Genomic DNA, 20551 nt, shown 5'->3' with positions numbered 1-20551 from the left:
TTCAGCTAAGGGAAACCGAGGTTCCAGGAGGCTAGGTACCTTAGCCAAGGTCTCCAATACCTCAAAAGGCTGAGCCAGCATTCAAAATCTATTTAATTGTAGACTTCATGGCCTTCAAGCTACGTTTCTTCCCTTTTTTGTGTTATTTGAAGTCTGAGCCTCATTTTCCCCATCTGAGAAAACAAGTGGAAAATGACCAGCTCCTGCACCCGCAGGGAGGGTGGCCTGTGAAGATGCACGTGTTCCTGTCTCCCTCTTCGGTCCAGGCACCTGCCCTGCCCTCCCCTAATATCACGACTCTGCTCTCATGGCCCAATTTCCTCTTCCCCCTTAAGAGGAAGCTGGATGGAGGAGAGCTGCAGAGAAGGGCAGCCCCCAGCTCAGGGAGGGGATAATTTTAGCAGAGAATCCCTGGCAGAGGTAAGCAGGGGGGAAGGGAGGGGAGCTGTGAAATTCAACCTGATACTCATTCAAGGGCGGGGCGGGAAGGACATGCAATCCAGGTCAGAAACCTCGCTATCGCGCTGTAATTCCCAAACGTAGCACCCCCACAAAGAAGCTCTCCCCTGCTGAAAATGGGTACTTTGCTTACTCCCACTGTTCCAGTAATTTCCTAGCCTCTCTGAAACTTTGTATCCCTTCCTCTCTTGAGGACGGCCCCTTTTCCCTTGGGGTGCAGCCAACCAGGGTCAGCAGGCTTTTCATGCCCTTCCCTGTTGTTCAGCCAACTCCCACCCTCCCCCTGGTGAGGTGCTTCAGCTCAACTCTTTTTGCTCTTTCCCCTCCATATCCCTCACCACTTCCCCCCAAGTCCCACTGATGCCTCCCACCACGAGGCTCCTGCGGAATCTCTCATCTCTCACTGGGCCCATATGCACTCGCACACTTGCCTCTCCAGGCACACACTTTAGATACACTGCGCCCCAAGGATTTTCTAACCTACAGAGCCCAGTGCTTAGACCTCCTTCATGCTGCCCTGAATTCTCTTAAAATCCGTGTCCGTGCTACAAAGCCTTAAATCCAACTTGGGACCATGTAAATTCTATAATCGTGACCATCCTCCTATTCCAGTCCCATCTCTTTCTCCAGCTTTCATCCCATAATCTACATAATCCAGAAGCAACAATGCTTGCTAATGACTCTTTGGTCTCATCTGACAATAAGAAATCCCAGTGCCACTACATTTTGGGCAGTTGCCTGTGGCCAAGACAACTCAGATGGGCCCACATCTGCGTATGTAATAAAGATCATGCAGCAGAGTAACAAAGGTGCTCGGCTCTGTGTCCAGCTCATAAGGTGGTGAGGAATGCTGTAAGGGGCTAAGGAAATGAGAATACGTGGGCTTTAGAAGATTATCTGTGGAAACAGAGATGTCGGGCATACATCAGTAATAAATATGAGCGTTTATTTGGCACCTGAAGGCATATAAAATCCCGGCAGTGGGAAGTGGAAAGGTTCTATCACCCAAATACTTCCATATTTCGACCCGAGGGTAGAACTCCGCAACAAGTCTCCAAACCACCTGGCTCACCGAACAGGTATTTATTGAGCACCTGAACTACTACAGGCTGGGCACTGTGCCAGGTACCACAGGAGATAGAGGGCATCTGTCTTCAAGAGCCAACAGTATCAGTGAACAAAACACATGGAAAAATCTAGAGTATAAATACTAAACTTGTGTATATTTTAAAGGGAAATTTTGTCCCAAAACATTTATTGAAGACCTATCCTGTGCCAGGCACTGGGTACATACTGGAGAACAAAAGAGACAAGGTTTCCACCCTCAGGGAGCTTATGACCTAGTTGGGGAGACAGAAATGAAGTGAAGCAAGCAAACACGTAATTATAAATTGTGCTAAGTGCAATGAGGGGATTAAACAGGATACAGTAATAAGGAAACATGGAAGATTATTTAGAGACAGAAAGGTCTTGGGAAGGTGGCATTTAGGCCACGACTTGAGAGGAGTGGAGCTCAGGAGACCCCAGAAGAGTGTCTGTGATGGTCCAGGGCAGGGAAAGAGCTCAGAATGTTTGAGAAACTGAGGAAGGGGCTGGGCTGTCACTTAGAGGGAAATCAGCATTTTGTGAGGTCCAAGTGGGGGGGGGGGGGGGCGGGGCGCGGGTAGGAGCCCTGCAGGCCAAGGTTAGGAGTTTGGACATTACTTGAGGTGTAACAGAAATTCGAGCAGGAGAGTGACCTGATCAGATTTATAAAAAGACCCCAAACCAAAATCTGCCATATAGAGATTAGATTGAAGGGGGCAAGAATGGAAGTACAAGAAGAGGCCTTGAAGAACAGGGAAGCTTCATATGGCACACATGATAAACAACGCATGTAACAACAGTCTCTCTAAAATGGAGACATATGGCAAGGGAAACAGGCCATATAAAATCAAAAGGGGATTTGATACTGAAACAGAAAGCAGGAACAAACTACTACATGACATCCTTCAGCAGCCAAATGATCCAATTAAGTAGTATTTTAGACAGATTTGGTGGCAGCCATGAAAGGAAGAGAGGAGAAAAGGAGAGAAACAGGAAGTAGGGAGATAACAACTAGGACGCTTTTTAAAAGGGACATTTAAGAGGAAGAAAAAGTTGATAAGGGGACAGGTTATGGAGTATGAGGAAGCATACCATTCTTATCTGCCTCTGCTAACATTCTCTGCGAAGCTCATTTCAGTAAAAAAGCTGAGAGAGAGAGAATAACCGATTAAAAGATCTTTGGAACCTCCCTGGGCAAAGATCAACGAGTTCTAGGTACACGGCATCCAAGCTGTAGCCTCTGCCAAGAGGCTGGGTTCCTTGAGCCTCAAGGAGCCAACAGTGGAGAACACGGGCCTTCCACTGGGTGGCCCTGTGGTGCCGCAAGGGGCGCACAGGTCACAACCACACACCCAGTGGCACAGTGTGCGTTTAGTCCCACCTGCCCTCTTGAGGCTAAATGAAAAATGCCTCTGTTGAATCTAAACTCTCAGGCGGAGAGAAACGGGGTTGGGATATGAAAGAAAGACAAGCCAGGAGATGGCCTCTGAAACATCTTAACTAATAAAAACAACTAATGAAAGCAATTACCAAAGTGCTGTCTGTAAAAGCCCTGAGGGCGGGAACCAAACACCAGCAGCGAGGCAACCCACGTGCCCGCTCCCCATCAAGACCCTGTGTTCACAACATCATCCGCCAGGCGCCTCTACAGTAGGCAGACACTCCCGGCAGCCAGGCCAGCCAGAGCCCGCTCTACAGGAAGGGAGCTTCAGCAAGACCGCTGGCCTATGGTCCCTGGCGCTAGAAGACAGGGATGAGGGGCGTGGTGTGCCACAAGCCTGGGAGATTCCCAATCCCTGAGGGGGAATAGAAACCGTGCATCCGAAGAGAAAAGGCCCGGTGGCCTCCGTGCTTCCGGGCCGGCCGACAAGGATGGCCTCAAGACAAGGACGGCCTCACGTGGGAGGGTGTCCCGGGAACAGGTAGAGGTGCCGGCACAGGGTGCTACAGTACTCAGACATCTCCTTGCACCGGTGGAACTCTGTGCCGGGGGCATAGCCTTCACGCTCCTTGATAAGTGCGTTCACCTGGAAAGACAGGAACCAGTAGTCCAGAGTCTGAGAATCTGGGGTTTGCACGGTCCCGGCACAAGAGGAAGGGTAGGGAGGCTATGAAGGATGGTGCGAGGGAGGACGAGGAGGAAGGGGGAACACCGCGCAGAGGCTACTCACCGTAACAAGCATGTCGGCCACGTGCGTGTCACAAGCCCTCTCCGAGAACACTTGAGTGAGGGCCTCAATGTACCAGGAGCCCCGCTTGGTGTTCCGCATGGCAGCGGTGCCTGCAACCGGGATGGTATTAACCACACTGCGGAGGTCACGGGATACCTCACGCAGCTGGGTGTCCCAAAGTAGACTTCCGTGGTACCCTGTACCCTCCCCAGTCAGAGAGCCCAGCACGCGAAACAGCACGTCTAAGAGGGTGCAGCCTCGGACTGTGGCTGGGGGCTCAGGATACCTCTGAGGCAGGCATAGCCGCAGATCATGTCCGAGCGCGTGGGCAGTCGGGTCTTCAGCAACTCCTTGCTGTCATCGCTCTCCTCGCACTCGGAGGACCCCGCGCGGTTCTTTCCGTCTTGCTGGTCAACCCCACGATCTGTTTCATCTGTAGCAACGGCAGACAGGACGGACAAACATGTTATTTCCTCCCATTGCTCTGGGGCCTGCCACAGGCAAGCCAAAGTTCCCTATGGCCTTGACTGGGAAGAGCCATTTCCAGCTGTTGCCTCCGACTTCTGGCTGCTGAAATTAAAAAACAAAACAACAAAACCATTACTCCCATCCCTGCCCCAGCACGCGTCCATTCCTCGGGGGAGCACCCAGAGGCCCGGCACCACGCTCAAGCATCTGCACATGTGCAAGGTACAGGGTCTGAGCTCCAACCGTGCTGCGTAAGTCACAGAGTGCTGATCAAATACTCCTTGTAAACGGAACTAAAAATCATATGCCCATGATTTACTTGTTCAATTAGCAATGTACCTGCCAGTCACAGTGCTTTTTATTGCAAAACACAAATATTGATAATGCAGCTTTGTATCAAAAATAAAGTTAATAAATCAATATGATTACATGTAGGCTATGTAAAAACCACCTCAAATCTATGTTATGAAACTGAACATGCTCAGTTTCCAAGGTATTTTGGTATTTTTAATCTCATAAGCCAAATTGTAGCAGGCATCCAAGATCTGAGAGAAATTTATAAGAGGAAAAACTTAAAATTGCGGTAATTTGACTATTTTCTTCTAGATAATTGAAAAAGAACACCATTATTCAATTTTAGCAGTTCCTCAACATACCCTGAGTATATCCAACCTCCTGATGCAGGCCTCCTCTGTGCCCAGACATAGTCTTATTTGGATGTTGCACTTTTATTTTGGAGGAGGGTGGGGTGAGGTCAGTAGCAGAGACAGAGACCGAGGACACCCAGCTCAATACACTTAAGCTAAGAGAGTATGCTCCTTTCCAGTACTTTCTGTTCCATGCAACACTCAAGAGCCTAAAAGGCAAGTGAAGCTTGAAGAACTATGGTGAAATGACCAAAATTCACTGATCCAACAAACAGTTATCGAACAACTGCCATGTGCCAGGTACTGCTTTGCATTAAGCCCTAGGGATGTAGTGAAGGAGAGTCTCCTGCCCTTATGGAGCTCACATTCCACTTTGGGAGCCGGTCAACCGGGGAAGGGAGAGTAATTTCACAGACATCAATTACACGAACTAAGTGCAGGAGAAGACAGGTGAGCTCAAATCTTCAAAGGTCATCTCTTGAAGGATTTACTCTGAGAGAGAAGGTTCGGATTACCCTAGGAAAGAGCAATTTCTCCCTATCCAGCTCTGATCCTGTACACAGATCTCTGAATATAGGAGGAGAAAATGATCACGAGTATCTTCATTTCACTTTGCCAGTAATACCTCCTAAAGGAAATAGGCCAAGCTAAATGTGTTCCCTCAAGAAAAAAGAAGCTTCTTTCCTCCCTTGGTGTCTCAGATCTATTAATCAATAAGTGTTATTGCTTCTTCCAATAACACAATATCCCATCTGTTTTCTGTATTATTGCTATTTTTTTAAGGAGATTAATTTTCATCCCTTCATTCAATATTTATTAAGTACTACCATATATCAGGCAGTGCTCTGGGGCTGGGCATCCAGCTGAACAGACACTAAGTTCCTGTCCTCACGTACTCTTTCCTCAGTGCAGTTCCCTAGCACGGTAATTGTCCTGGAAAAAAATTCATCACATTATTTAAGCTACCAACAGCTCCACACAATGATCTGCTGAAGTCCAAAATCTGTTTGACTAAAGATTTATCATCAGTGGCCTACCTTATCTTACTACACACCCACATAGATACCCAGTCTCTAAATCAGATCCGGGCAGACTTCCAGCCCAGCACAACATCTGGGGAAGAGTGGGGGCTGTCCTTTTAGTCCTGGTGTGCTTGTGGTCTTGTATTCCTGTTTCGTCTGGAAGCCCCTATTTACTACTCCACACCTATGCAGATTTTATCATTTTGGGTCCAAATTAAGCCTTACTAAATTAAGTCTCTACCAAATGTGTTCAAACTAAGCCAACTTAAAACGATCTATTCCCTACTGCTTACTCCTTCACACATATGGTTTGCATCTCACTAATTTCACCCTTGCTTGAGGCCTCTGAATTATTCTCAAGCTACTTCACGTACATTTGCTTTCTCTTTCTAGTCATCGGTAGGCTATTTAGAGAGACACCACATTTTTTCTTCTTTTTTTTTTTAAAGAGGAGCAGTTAGAGAGCCCACACATTTTCTTTTGCCTTTGTGACAGTGCCTAGTGTAGTCACGTTGTAGAACCTTAATAAAATTATCTCCTTTGGTGATATTATGACATTATTAACAGTATTAACCATTTACATCTGTTGAATACACAACAGATAAAAAAAATTATTTGTATGTTAGGACAAAGTGACCTTTAAGCCAAATTATAAGCCCCTTGAGGCCACTAACCATGTAATAATGGTCATGGCTGGCATTTTCTGTGGATTTACTATGAGCCAGGTCCTGTGCTAAGTAAGCCCTTCAAATGTATGATTCTATTCAATGATCACAACAACCTTACGAAGTAGGTCTGATCATTATCTACATTTTGTATGCAGGAAACTAAGGTGGAGAGACATCAAGTAACTTCTCTAACTTGACAGAACTGGTCAGTGGTAAAGTAAAAATGTGACTCCAAAGTTAGAGTTGCCCTCCAGGATGAAGAGTATGCCCGCATGTCTTCGGAGCCTAGTCCTGGAGTCCTGGCTGCAGGCGAGAAAGAAGAGGGACAGAAGTGTCTCAGGGACAAGTAAGAGACAAAGCCCGACCTGGGGCTTCTGCACTGCAACCCTGCCCGGTACAAGGATGACGAAGAGGCAACGATGGAGCGCAGGTGAAAAGACGAGAGGGGAAGAGGGATGCAGGAAGGAAAAGAGGAAGTGAAAGAGAGACAGAAGAGACAGACAGAAGTGCCTCAACTGCAGTGAGTAACAAAAGAAAGCGCAGCAGAGTTAATAGTGCAGAGGTGACAGAGTTCTCACGAAGGAAGGCAAGGCACTGAGAAAGAGTCTTGAGAAGAGGGTATGGTGGTGCACAGAGAGCTGACCAACCTGAGAGCCATGGGCTGCCCAAGTCCCAGCACACCCCATGCATCGGGAGACACTTACAGAGCAAGAGAGGCGGTGGCAGCAGTGAACAGAAGGAGGTGCCCAAGGGATCCGATAGCACCTGAGAGGAGCAAACAGGAAAGTGAGAGCTGGTGGGAGGCCGCCCAGGAGCCACCACCCGGGTGCTGGTCTGCCAGGGCACTCACCTCCACGGCAGGCCTGGATGAAGAACATTTTCGGCTTGTTCTGTAGGTTTGGGCAACTAGCGTTGTCAAAGAGCCGAAAAACCTCTTGAAGCTGCCAGAAAGGAAGGAAAGAGAAGGGAGGTTAAGTAGCCCGCAGGGCCTCCTGAGTCCTGTATTGGCCACAGCAGCCATTACAGGAGAGATGGCTAGGCAGGAGGGGAAGTCACCGAGCTCGGACAGCTGTCGGACACGAGATGACACACACCTGAAGCAGCTTGCCATCCACACCGTAGATGCCTCCCTCCACGCCATGAGAGAGGAGCGCCACTATGCAGGAGTCAGTGACACGGTGGGCAGGTAACTGGGCAAAATTCTGAAGTTTCTCTTGCATTTCCTGCAGGAAAAATACCTTTTGGTTAGTGTCGTTCACTGTAGTCTGCGCCAATATCATCTTTCTTTGGTGTCTGAACCCCTGAGCTATTAGAAGACCTGATGCGTTCTATATATTATGTGGCCAACGATAACAGATGTCAGAGACCCTATGAGAGGCTAAAAAAAAAGCTATGGACTCATCACAAAAATGCATGACTTCAGACACAGAATTCTGAATATAATTTCACAAAATTCAGACTCACTGAGATACGTTAAGAACTCCTGGACTAAAGCAAGTTACTAATGAAGCTAATCATGAGATAGTTAACTTTATCCACTCCCCAGTCATCAACCAAATCTTCTAGCAAATGCCCTTGTATAAAAATGACACAAGGAGGACCACCAGGTGAGTTATGAGTGAATCAAATATTTACCCAGCAATAAGGAAATAAGCAGTTCTCACTAAGGGCTAACAGGATCATGACAATAGAGAATACTAGCACTTTTATGCTATTTTCTGTCTGAGATTTTAAGTTCCCAGAAACAATGATGATATCTGTACAAAATGCTCACTTCAGGGAAGAGTGTGCTGTAAAGATAATTAAGCACAGGGCCATGGCTACATACATGGGCTACAGGATCAGACAGACCTAGCTTTGATCCCTGAGTTCATAAATTAGAATCAATTATTTCGTCCCTCAAAGCTCTAATACTCATTTTGTAAGAGGGTAATTAAGAGTAAATTTTTTCCAAGTTTGTATAAAAATTAAATGAGATACTGCATAGAAAGGATTTAGAATTATGACTGGCACCTACTGCAAAGATCTGCCATTATTATAATGTGCATATCTTACAAAGAGTAGCGATGTCATTTTCTCAAAGAAACCTACTACTGGTCAACCTTGTAGTCCAACTTAAGAACCTTATTTGTCATGCACCAGGTTGCCACATGTGAGTATCACTCTACCTTAAACACTTGGCCCATCCAATGGCAAGCTATACAAAATAGTTTAATAATCCAATTTAAACTATTAAATCTAGGTCTCCCTTACAACTAGAGAAGTCTGAATGGTCCCTCCTATTTGAGATGAGCAGGGAGAAAGCAAGTTCATTTTGACTATGAATTTTAATATAATGAAAATGAATATGCTATCTAGGCACATTAGTTACCATGTACAGCCCCCAATAAAAAGCACACTTGTATAATATATTTCTTACAAGTTCTGGAAAGTTGTAAGAAAGGCAAAGTCTTGGGTCCTAGCAAACTCCAGGTGATTCTGACATGCTAAAGTTTGAGAACTACTAATCTATTTGTTCAGAATACTTCCGTTTGCAGATAATGGAGACAATTATACAAAAGCCTTGAAAGGCTGCAACTTAAACTGGATATGAAGAACTTGGCTTTATTGAAAAGTATGTTCATTTTCTGGGCAAAGAGAAGCCAATCATAATATTGCAAATCTTACGGTAATAAAAAGATATCCAAAATTCATTTATTTCTAGAATATATAATCTTAAGAGAATACATGAGTATGAATGTTCTTCTTGAGTCGACCATAATAGAATTGTAACATAGAGTAGTTGAAGTTCATTTTGCTGGAAGAAGGCTGTAAAAATGTATGTTTGGCACCTACTCAAGAGCATCTTGAACTTAAGTGAGACTATTAGGTCACTAAATAGTGGACAACAGAGCCCAAAGTAAAAACACACACACTTAGTAATCGAATTTAATAGTACTAAATGGATAAATGGGGGTTATATCATTTGGGTAAAATTTTCTGAAAGCAGCAAAGCTTAAAATAGGATCTCTAGATTTATTCCTGATAAAATTACAGTACTTCTAAAAATAGCAGAGTTCTTAACCAGAGGTTGGGGGACACAAGAGAATAACCTATAAACCCTCTGAAATGATACGCAAAACTTTACGGCTAGCTGCGTTTTCCAGGAATGAGCCATAGCATGTCCTTACATTTTCAAAGCAGTCTGTGACCCAAATGTAAGTTAAAAATCAATACCACATGGCGTGGGGGTGGGGGGGTGCCTGGGTGGCTCAGTCGGTTGAGCGTCTGACTTCGGCTCAGGTCATGATCTCATAGTTCGTGAGTTCGAGCCCCGTGTTGGGCTCTGTGCTGACAGCTCAGAGCCTGGAGTCTGCTTCAGATTCTGTGTCTCCCTCTCTCTCTGCCCCATACCCACTCATGCTCTGTCTGTCTTAAAAATAAATAAAACGCTACAAAAAATTTTTAAAAAATAAATACCACGTGGTAAAAGGAAATCTGCCACTTTAAAATGTATCTCATTTCCTTGGGGTGCCTGGGTGGCTCAGTCGGTTGAGTGACTGACTTTGGCTCAGGTCATGATCTCACAGTTTGTGAGTTCGAGCCCCGCGTCAGACTCTGTGCTGACAGCTCAGAGTCTGGAACCTGCTTCTGATTCTGTGTCTCCCTCTCTCTCTGCCCTTCCCCCATTCATGCTCTGTCTCTCTCTGTCTCAGAAATAAATAAACATTAAAAAAAAAATTAAAAAAATAAATAAAAATAAAATGTATCTCATTTCCTAATATACGATAACTGTAATTCTAGAACTAGTAGCCTCATGGGAGGTGCAGTGACAGAAGACTTTAATGACCAGGAGGAAAACTGAAAACCTCCACGAGCAGTGAGAATACCAGTGTACTGTCCAGCACCGTGTAGTGGAGAGGATTCTCTAAGACTATACTATTTCAAATTTTTAAATGCAATTATTTCTAAAGTCAAAAAGGTATAATAGGGAGAAAAAAAGATCTTAATTTTTTTTGGGTCTCTTTGCTTGCCAAATAATTACATGAGAAAAGAGTTGAGTCTCTTGAGAAGTCCTACCAGGAAGAAAATATTCTGTGCAGATGCCCAAAGAACCAAATTATCACAACCACTGTTAACTACCTGGTTTTAACTGTACTGAGAGTTTGATTGATTGGCCACTGTTGGAAACTGACTGTGCAACGTCCTCCTCATGTTTCTGAGTCTCCAGAGCTAAGGACCAGGCTACAGGGAGGGCTATCCCCCAAGGTTTAGTTCTATGCCTTTTGGTCTTCTGACTCTAACCTCCTTCTCAAAGATTTCATATTCTTATCACTTAAAGTATTTCTCCTGCACAGGTAATGCCCAAATGTTTGGTCCTGATTTCTCTGAGACCCTCAAATCCTTACTTAATTTTTCTTTTTCTATATGCAGTCATTTAACCACCGAGCACTAACAGTACAATCATGCCATTACGCTATTTTCCACACACATTCTTTCCCTCTTGGTCTACTATTCTGTCCAGGATCCCAACATCTTGTACTCCCATTATATTAACTCCAAACTGGATTCCCTGCCACTTGTCTCTACTTCACTCTTCCCAATGGTAGCCCGAATCATCACTGTGAATGTATCACCTTTCTGTTAAAAAAATTACTAACGGTTTTGTAAAACAAGGAAGTTCAAAGGCCTGGGATTCTAGTCCCTTCATCTCCAATCTTATTTTTGGCACTTTTTTGCCATGGCACATTTGCTTTACCCATTATTTCCCTAACATCACAGACACATTTCTATCTATAGGCTGTTCTCCCTGCCTAGGACCCCTCCCCCACTCCTCTGTGCTTCAGGGGCTTCTATCTTTCAAGGCCAGCTCAAGTCTCACACAATCCATTTATCTTTCTGACCACATCTACTGAGGGGATGGTTTCTTTATCTTAACTACTGTAGAAGACTTGTCTACTCTTGCTTGGTCCTTAAGAATATAAGGGAAGTACTTCTTTTTTTGCTGATGTCAAGACTACCTCATCTGAGTCCTGTGAACTCAAGAATCACATTAAAAAAAATTTTCTAGTAAATTTATAGAAGCAAACATAGTTCCGCCTCAGCCATTGTAAAGTGTTCAAAATTAATTAATATTTATTTATTTTTATTTTTTTAAAAGTCGGCTCCACGGCCAGTGTGGAGCCCACCGTGGGGCTTGAACTCACAACCCTGTGATCTGGACACGAACTGAGATCAAGAGTAGGATGCTTAACCAACTGAGCCACCCACGTGCCTCTGATTAATTTTTAAAGTAAGTTCTATGCCCAACGTGGGGCTTGAACTTACAACACCAAGATCAAAAATCATATGCTTTCCCAACTGAGCCAGCCAGGAGCCCCTAGGGCAATGTAACCAGAGAATTAGAATCTAATAGGTACTTGAATCTACATCAGTTTTAGCATAAATGGGAATGGTATTTGTGAAGTGGGTTCATGGGTACACCAAATCTGCTGAATGCCTCGGAAAAACAGTAGTATATAGCTGACTTGGTGACTCAGGACTGTATTTATTTATTTATTTATTTATTTATTTATTTATTTATTTATTTTTTAAGTTTATTTTGAGAGACAAAGAACAAGCTAGGGAGGGGCAGAGAGAGGGGGAGACAGAGGATCGGAAGTGGGCTCAGTGCTGACAGCAGAGCCTGACGTGGGGCTCGAACTCACAAACCATGAGATCATGGCCTGAGCCAAAGTCAGATGCTTAACTGAGTCACCCAGGCACCCCAGCACTGTATTTTTAATTATCAAGCATATAAAATCCCTTATCAACTGCATACAATTTGGAAAACTATGACATAATAACTTCCTAGTAAAAGGAATGGCTAGAGGGGCACCTGGATGGCTCAGTTGGTTAAGCATCTGACCCTTGATTTTGGCTCAGGTCATGATCTCATGGTTCATGAGTTCGAATACCTCCTTGGGCTCTGTGCTAAACAGCATGGAGCCTGCTTGGGATTCTTTCTCTCCCCTCTGTTCCTCCCCTACATGTGCATGTGCTCTCTCTCAGAATATTTAAAAAAGAAAAAAAAAAAAAAAAAAAAAGTCTAGACCAAAAGCTCTAGAGAAACATAAATAAACATTCATTTTGTTAAGTGGTCTTCTAAGTGGTCTCTTGGTAGGAATTACGGCTGATGTCCTACCCTCATTCCCTTCACGCTCAGTAGACCTCTTAGGAAAGCATATAACCTACTTGATCAAGAGTCACAGCCTCTACTGACTGAGCCAGCTAGGTGCCCCAAGCATATAACCTACTTGAATATCACTTGATTACTACAGAAGCTGTTCCAGCCATGGCTTTGAAGCATGGATGGGTTTACTTCTCTGCATGGGCTATTATTGCAAAGGTGGTGAAAAGAGTAGGTAAATAACAACACTCAGGTATCTACTGTTGAAACTGGCCTTACCAAAAGTACAGCATGTATACAATCATTCTCATAGGAGATAGCTGAGAAACAGAAATGAAGACCACAGACAATGCTGAAGACAAAACAAAGATTTCCTATCTCAACAAGTCAAAGTGAATTTCCTAGAAACTCTGATTTTACCACTGATGTTCCCAAAAGCAAATTTGAGAAAGTACTATTATTCTGGAATCAAAATGAAGAATTAGGGGTGGAGAGATGGGTTAAATAGGTGATGGGGATTAAGGAGTGCACTTGTCATGATGAGCACAGGGTGATGTATGAAGTATTGAATTACTATATTGTATACATGCAACTAACATAACACTGTATGTTAACTAACTGGAATTAAAATAAAAACTTAAAAAGAACAAAAGGATGGAAATGGGAAAAAAAATGAAGATTAATATCTATTTACCAATAGGCTATCATCAATTCCAGAAGAGAAATACCTAAAGGTAACTAAGTCAGCAGTACGGCTCAGTAATTGGGGTTAACAGGGAAACAGGGAATAGCACACAATGAAAATGCTTGCGATTTGTAGGAATCTAGTCCGGAAGTAATCTACTCTAAGATCTGTCTTGTGGTCACACAACTGGTAAGGGTAAGGAATTTTTCCATGTTAATTCATGGAAACTGCCAAGGACAGTTCTAGCAAACTCTCACTTGCAAGAATTTTATCTGCCAAAGTAATCTTTTCAACAATAACTGGACTTGTAAGCAACAATATCAACCAAGAAGTAAATGTCCTGTGTCATCATGGCTTAGAAGTATCTTTCCTGATTGGCTGGGAGAATCTCAGTGTCTCCTCACATTCTGAGTGACTGCGAACCAAGTTTCTGAACATGGAAGAGTAAGAACCCAAACTGGGACTGGTATTGCTCAGGAGAGCACAGTGACCCTAAGCTTAACACTGGAGCTGCTGGCTGGCCTGAATTCTTTTTTTTTTTTTTTTTTAACTAGCTTGCAAGGCAAGACACAGAACAGAATGAGTAAAAAGGTACAAAGGAAAATAGAACTTGAGGGGCACCTGGGTGGCTCAGTCAGTTTAGTGTCCGACTTCGGCTCAGGTCACGATCTCACGGCTCATGAGTTTGAGACCTGCACTGGGTTCTGTGCTGACAGCTCAGAGCCTGGAGCCTGCTTTGGATTCCGTGTCTCCCTCTCTCTCAAAAATAAACATTAAGAAAAATTAAAAAAAAACACCCAAAAACAACAAAAAACCCACCATAATTTGAGTAACACCTGAGTAACATCTATCCAGCAGGTAGAAGAGCAGTGAATGTTCCTGGCCCCAAAGTGTTGCCCAGCCCTCCAATGCACACATTAGATGTACCTGTGCAGTCTGGTCAAGTAGAACATGGACTTTGTAGCCTAAGAGCTTGAAAAGGGTGACCAGAGTGCTGTGGTCCACATCCCCTCCAGAGCGAAATTCCAGGTCTTTCTCTCCAGTGAAGTGTACATTGCTCAGCACCAGTGCCAGGCCACGAGGCCGAGACTGCAACCTATAGGCCTGGGGCAGGATGGGGGTGTGGGGGAGGCCAATTAGAGCTTCTTATGGACACAGACTATGTCTCCCCAACTAAAAAATCCGACACATTTCAAGAAAACAAAGCCATCCTATTTTCGTTAACCCCACCAGGTCAATACAGAGAAATGCCCGGAGAAGATAACCAATCAGTAATGCCTTTCTGACTAATAAAGCAGGAAGGAGATATATACACAATCTAAGTTCAGATGCCTAGGAAGGGTCTCCCATTTCCCAACTCTTCCTCTTGCATTCTGCATGACTCACCAGCTGGTAGTGTGTTTGATAAAACTCGGGAGTGCAAGGCTTCACCTGAAGGCAGGGAGGACCATCTCCATTGTCTAGGGAGTGTTCCACAGCATCTGTGGCACAGAGAGCCAAAAACACTAGTATACAATCTGTGTCAATCCTAGTACTTCATTGTAACTTAAGGTACCCTGTTGAACTGGGGTTTTAATAATTAGCGATTCTGCTCACTCCCCAAAACTGTCAAATCCAGAGGGCAGAGACCCTATGTGCTTTTGCTCACTGCTGGATTACCCTCCCACATACCGTACTGAATGGGGTATCTGATAAAAGCCTTGTTCTAATCAATAGGCTACTCAGTCAGCAGGCTAGTGGCCCAAAATGTAGTCTTTGCTCGTTCTAAAGTAGCGGCTTTAAGGAGCCAAGCCACTTGGGTAGGAATTTCCTACCTATACCTGAGCTAAGGGCTAAATACTGTGGAAAAATCATCTGTGATGGAAGGAAGCAGGCCCAACCAATACCCCATCTAAACTTTCCTGCTAGTCCCTAACAAATTCACTGAGGAAACTATTCCCAGTATGAATATAAATAGGAATCGTGCTAGGGCAAAGTCAGATACCAGTCAAGAAACAAGTCAATCTGTGGGACGTGTTATGCCATCGATTCTCACCTGGAGACAGGCGGAGTTGCTTGTGAGGGGGACAGGACTCACACATCGGGAAGGGGAGACTCCAGTCGTTGTCACAGCTCAACTGTAAGAAACCAGGACCCATCATACCAGGTCTTAAGGAGATGATCCAGTCTGAATAAAACCATCATCTAGTCTCCCCAGCCCCATCTCAAAAATTCCTTTCCCACCAAACGAATCCTTCTCAACACACCACATGTCTAGGGCTCCATACCGGTGGGATTGCATGCTGAAGATCAGAGAGGGTAGTGAGCAACAGATCCTCCAGATGACCCTGCTTGGTCTCCCTCAGGGCCACACAGAAGGCATTAAAAGCCTGGGGACCCCTCTTGGGCAGCAAGTTGAGAAGTTCCACATTTTGGCTGAAACTGCCCACTTTGGCCTAAGATAAAAAACAACAACAACATGAAATCATATTTACTTATCCAGCTATAATTTTCTCTCTCCAGACGACCTTCCTAGTAATCTCAAGAATCCTTTTACAGGAAAAATACATGTATGGGGGGAAGTCTTTCCTATTATTCTTAAATTATATGTCTTTTCTGTTTAAGGCTTTAGGGTAGAAGGGCATTTTCATTTCCTTAGTAAGGCTCTACATCCTTGCCATACTTTGTCCTATTCCCACGACCAATTTATTTATTTGGCGTTTCTCTTTTGCTTCCAAATACCTGAATGTGCTCCCTCATTTCCAAGGTGATGATGTCCTTCTCTAGGAGGTGTTCTAACAGTTCACTCAGCAAAAGTTGTTTGGCCAGTACCACTCGGTTCTTTTTTAGTGCTTCCTGATGGTCAGGATGCATGCCACACACTCCCAGTATCCTACAGATTTAAGGCAGAGGGAAAGGCTGTCAGGTATAAGATTTGGCACAGAAGAGTAGAATGGAACAGCTGTGGGTAGACAGAACACAAAGAATAGGACTGCAATAACCAATATTAAGCATATTTTATTGAATCTGGTTAAAATCAAAGCAGTATTCAGCAGTAACACACTGGTCATAAAGAAATAACGTATAATTTTTTATGGAGTATGTTAAACTGAGACCATCCTCTGAGATGAATTAGTCTGTCTAGGGGAGGAAAATACCTATCTTGAAAAAATGATACACACAGAAACACACATATATTTATGAGAAGAAATATTCCTCTGACACACCAATTTCAATTAAGAGATTATTCCAGGGGGCCTGGGTGGCTCAGTTGGTTAAGTGTCCGACTTTGGTGGCTCAGGTCATGATCTCGCAGTTTGTGGGTTGGAGCCCCGCATCGGGTTCTGGGCTGACAGCTTTGAGCCTGGAGCCTGCTTCCCCACTCTGTGTGTCTGTCTGTCTCTCTCTCTGCCCCTCCCCCACTCGTGCTCTGTCCCTCTCTCTCAAAAATAAAGACATTAAAAAAATTAAAAAAAAAAAATTAAAAGATTACTCCAGAAAACCTTTTGCATTATTTATCTAGGCTGCTATAAATGATATGTTTAAAATGATCCCGGGTGAGGAATAAAATAATTTAATACAATGGCAAAAGTTCAAGCCAATCGCTGGCTTTAACACGAAATAAATGAGATAAGTGTACACACACACACACGTACTCTCTATCCCACTTATACCTATGGTTTTTAAAACTTAAGTTCCTGTGACAAAATGATGCTAGAAATAAGAACTGGGTAAGTAGAAAGTATGACAGAAAGTCACAGTAAATACAGACGACAAACAGAATCAACATAACTTGAGATCACTTTAAAGAGTTAAAACATAAAGGCTAAATTCTTTTGGTAATTTAATAGAGATGGCTATTTCAAGGATTCTTGGTTTTGCTATTGGTTTGGAAAGAGACCAGCTTCTGTTTATGAATTTTAAAATTCCCATTTCTAATATATATCATCTCTGTGCCTAGTTTACATAAACCCAGAGCTCACCAGCCTGCTTAGTTCCCAAGAAGATGATAACAGTAAGGGTCTGACGGCGGGAAAGGGATGAGATAACAGCTTCACTTTATAACTTTAAAGCCTATTTAAAGATGCATACTGATTTCAAAGATATTAAAATGTGGGGGAGGGGGGATGAGGAATTTGCATCTTAGAATCAGTTAAATACCATGCATTTATAGGATGCACTTGGCTTAACTCTAGGTTAGAGATATATAGAGGAAGGAAAAGCAGAGTCCTGGAAGAGCTGAGAGACCCAAGAGGAGGAAGGCATGTGGACCTTAAGGCAGAGGAAGTGGTCAGCAAAACATTCCCAAGATTGGAAGCAGCCAACTTCGGTTAAGTTTAGGGTTTGGGACAGTGATGTTTGAAACTCCATTTAAGCTTCGGGTTTCTATTTATTAGAAATACTCCCATGACCCCAAACCTTCAGTAGAAACCTGCTACAATAGATCTGGAGAAATCAAAAACCTTATTTAAGAAATCACCTTAGGGGCGCCTGGCTGGCTCAGTCGGCAGAGTGAGCAACTCTTGATCCCGGGTTTGTGAGTTTGAGCCCCACGTTGGGTGCAGAGATTAGTTTAAAAAAAAAAAAAAAGTGGGGCACCTGGATGGCTCAGTTGGTTAAGTGTCTGACTCTTGATATTGGCCCAGGTCATGATCTCAGAGTCAGCTGTGGAATTGAGCCCCGTGTCCGGCTCAGCCGGCAGTGTGGAGCCTGCTTGAGATTCTCTCCCTGCCCTTCCTGTGCTCTCTCTCTTGAAATAAATAAACTTTAAAAAAATTAAAATAAAAAAATCTTTAGGGTGACTGAGTGACTCAGTTGAGTGTCTGACTCTTGATTTTGGGTTGGGTCATGATCCCAAGGTCATGGGATCAAGCCCTGCATGGGGCTTTGTGCTGAGCGTGGAGCCTGCTTGAGATGCTCTCTCTCCCTCTGCCCCTCTCCCCTGCTTGTGCTTGTTCTCTCTTAAATAATAAATTAATTAATGAGTGAATAAATAGACATCTAAAAAATACATATATAAAAGAATCACCTTAGAAAACACCAAGCCAGTAACAATGATGGCATATATGAAACTCTGGTAAAAATAAATGTTATCAGGCCAACTGCAAGACAACATCACAGCTGGAGATGCTGGGTATTTCCTTAAGATACCTATCATTGGTGAAGCAGGTTTCCTCAAGTTTCTTCCCTTAGTTTACCAGCGGCATTTCAAATTTTCTCCTCCCTTGGTTTCCCTGATACTTTCTCTCCAGTCCCTCTCTCCGCCAACTGTTCCTGTTCCTTCACAAGATCTGTAGCCTGCCCTTGAATGTTGACATTCCATTAGGAACCCCCTCAAAGAGCCTCTCCCTATTCAATCTCACCCATACTCACAATTCACTAACTGACTCACAATTCTTAACTCTTTCAAGTTCTAGACTTAAATTGTCAATTAGGTTTAATCAGAAGCATTATCCATTCTCCACACACCTGCTGCTTTCTGCATTCCACTTTAGGCCAAAGTCTCAATTGTGGACTTTCCCAAAGTAATCATAATCATCTAGAACTGCAGGCCACAGATGGAAGGGGAGGAGGAAAAGGAGAAAAGGACACAAAAGGAATTCCTACGTCTGGATTCTGTGTTTTTCTGCAGGTTCTGGCTCCAAAGCCCGAAGTTAATCTTCTGGGTCCGGACCACGAGGCATTAAAATGTTATCCAGGGTGATGCCTGCCATGAAATGATATAACTGGGGCAGAGGCGGGGAGACACACTGGGAGTCTCGGAACCACCTCGTCCTTTCAAAGTACTCAACCCCTAAAGCCCGTGTCGACTGCTTTGAAAACCTGATCACTGTACCCAAAGCAATACGTGTCATGACACAGTCAATCCAAATCAAATGCACATCAGGGAGAACTGCGAGGTCTGCAGATGTCATCCGCTTTTAAGGGGGCAAAGTTCCTCATATAGGAGTAGAGAGAAAGAAAGGATAGAGAATCTTTAAGAGAAGCCGAGATTCGGCAGTACCGGAGAGCTCCTCATGTCCAGAGACCCCTGGGGTTGGTCAAAGCAGGCTGGGGCAGTCGGCTCACGAGGGACAGGGCCGAGAGGAAGCCCGCCGCTCGCGCGCCCCTCGGGGACTCGCCTGGCCTCCCACCCTTGGCTGCACGGGTGGACACTGCTGCTTCCAGGGGCTCCGAGGGGAGGAGGCGCCAGGGCCATGATCCGTATTCCCTTCCCTGGGCCCAACTAAGGACCTGTGCGACCCTCACTCACTCACCTGCGCCCTCTGTCAGCGGCCATTACCTCCTTTCGGTGCAGACAGGGCCGGGAGGCCGCGCTCGGCGCCGCCATTTACCGCTTTTCCCGGGCTGTGCGCGTACCGCCCACATCCAAACAAACGGAAAACCCTCACGTCCTCAGCATCCCACCCCCCGTCCGCCGGCGCACATTGCGCCTGCGTGCTGCTTCTTCTAGCTCCACCCCCACGCAAGAGCTGCCCCGCCTCTGCCGTCGCCAGTGCGTGCGCAGGCACAGAGCCCTCGGGCTAGAAGCGCCGTCCAATGGGGTGAGAGAGCGCTCTTGGCGGAAAGGGAAGGGGCGGGGGGAGGCGAGGAAACACCCCGTCCTACGCGGGAATCCGATTGGTCGTCGGTTCCCGCGGAAATCGCGGATGCCTCTCCGGCACCTCCCACCCTGTCTCACCCACCTATTGCAACGTTACTGAGACGGGTTTGGCCGGACTTTATGCTTTATTGAAGTTGAACTGTTGGGGCCAGGATAAGGAGGAGATAGAGGGCACTAGTCGTTACACAGATACCACACAGTGGATGAAAGCCTAAGTGGGGAGCGCACTCCTGAGGAAGGTGGGTCAGCGATGGCCGAGCAGCTCCCAGTGGCTAAAACCTACATTACAGCCGAAGCACGATTCCGGAAAATCTAGTGTTCTGTTGGGATCTTAGCGAGCAGGACCCGGGGGGGGGGAGGGGGGGCGGGGGTAAAACGCTGCGGTCCGAGCGCAGGGGTGAGGCTTAAGCGGTTAGACACCGTGCATGTGGCTCCAGCGCTTCATAGCAGGTGATTCAAGAGTGACCCTTAGGTACTCCGCCACCCCTGGCAAGCCCCTGTCTTATCCCTTCTGACCCTTGTCCACTCGTCTTAAAATCGGAAGTCCCTCCCCCGGGGCAGTTTACTCCAGTTTCCCAATGGGGTGGGGACCCTGCCCTGGAGACTGCTCTTTA

At 45.0% G+C, this 20551-nt stretch overlaps 1 protein-coding gene across 3 annotated transcripts; it reads right to left on the bottom strand.

Moving 5' to 3' along the window:
• Nucleotides 1-1384: 1384 nt before the first annotated feature.
• Nucleotides 1385-19761, bottom strand: CASP2 (caspase 2). 3 transcript variants are annotated; one of them, XM_045495987.1, is made up of 11 exons: nt 19591-19761; nt 16076-16226; nt 15622-15789; nt 15390-15471; nt 14741-14835; nt 14282-14458; nt 7616-7744; nt 7372-7462; nt 4003-4149; nt 3717-3826; nt 1385-3572 (listed from the first exon to the last, which is right to left on the bottom strand). In XM_045495987.1, the coding sequence occupies exons 1-11, from the start codon at nt 19662-19664 to the stop codon at nt 3441-3443; spliced, it is 1356 nt and encodes a 451-aa protein (XP_045351943.1). In that variant the 5' UTR covers nt 19665-19761; the 3' UTR covers nt 1385-3440. The 3 variants fall into 3 exon arrangements, with proteins under 3 accessions (XP_045351943.1, XP_045351944.1, XP_045351945.1); XM_045495988.1 differs by lacking the exon at nt 14282-14458; XM_045495989.1 differs by lacking the exons at nt 1385-3572; nt 3717-3826; nt 4003-4149 and adding an exon at nt 7207-7286.
• Between the last annotated feature and the right edge of the window lie 790 nt (nt 19762-20551).

The sequence above is a fragment of the Leopardus geoffroyi genome, chromosome A2 (genome assembly GCF_018350155.1).
Source record: "Leopardus geoffroyi isolate Oge1 chromosome A2, O.geoffroyi_Oge1_pat1.0, whole genome shotgun sequence".
Lineage (NCBI taxonomy): Eukaryota > Metazoa > Chordata > Mammalia > Carnivora > Felidae > Leopardus > Leopardus geoffroyi.
This window is presented reverse-complemented; position numbering and strand designations above follow the sequence as displayed.

Excerpts from the sequence above, each read along its gene's own strand:
- CASP2 (XM_045495987.1), bottom strand. The coding sequence starts at position 19,664 with ATGGCGGCGCCGAGCGCGGCCTCCCGGCCCTGTCTGCACCGAAAGGAG. Across the intron at positions 15,472-15,621 it reads TTCAGCATGCAATCCCACCG|TTGAGCTGTGACAACGACTG; the intron begins GTATGGAGCCCT and ends GGTTTCTTACAG. Across the intron at positions 14,836-15,389 it reads GCAACTCCGCCTGTCTCCAG|ATGCTGTGGAACACTCCCTA; the intron begins GTGAGAATCGAT and ends TCTGTGCCACAG.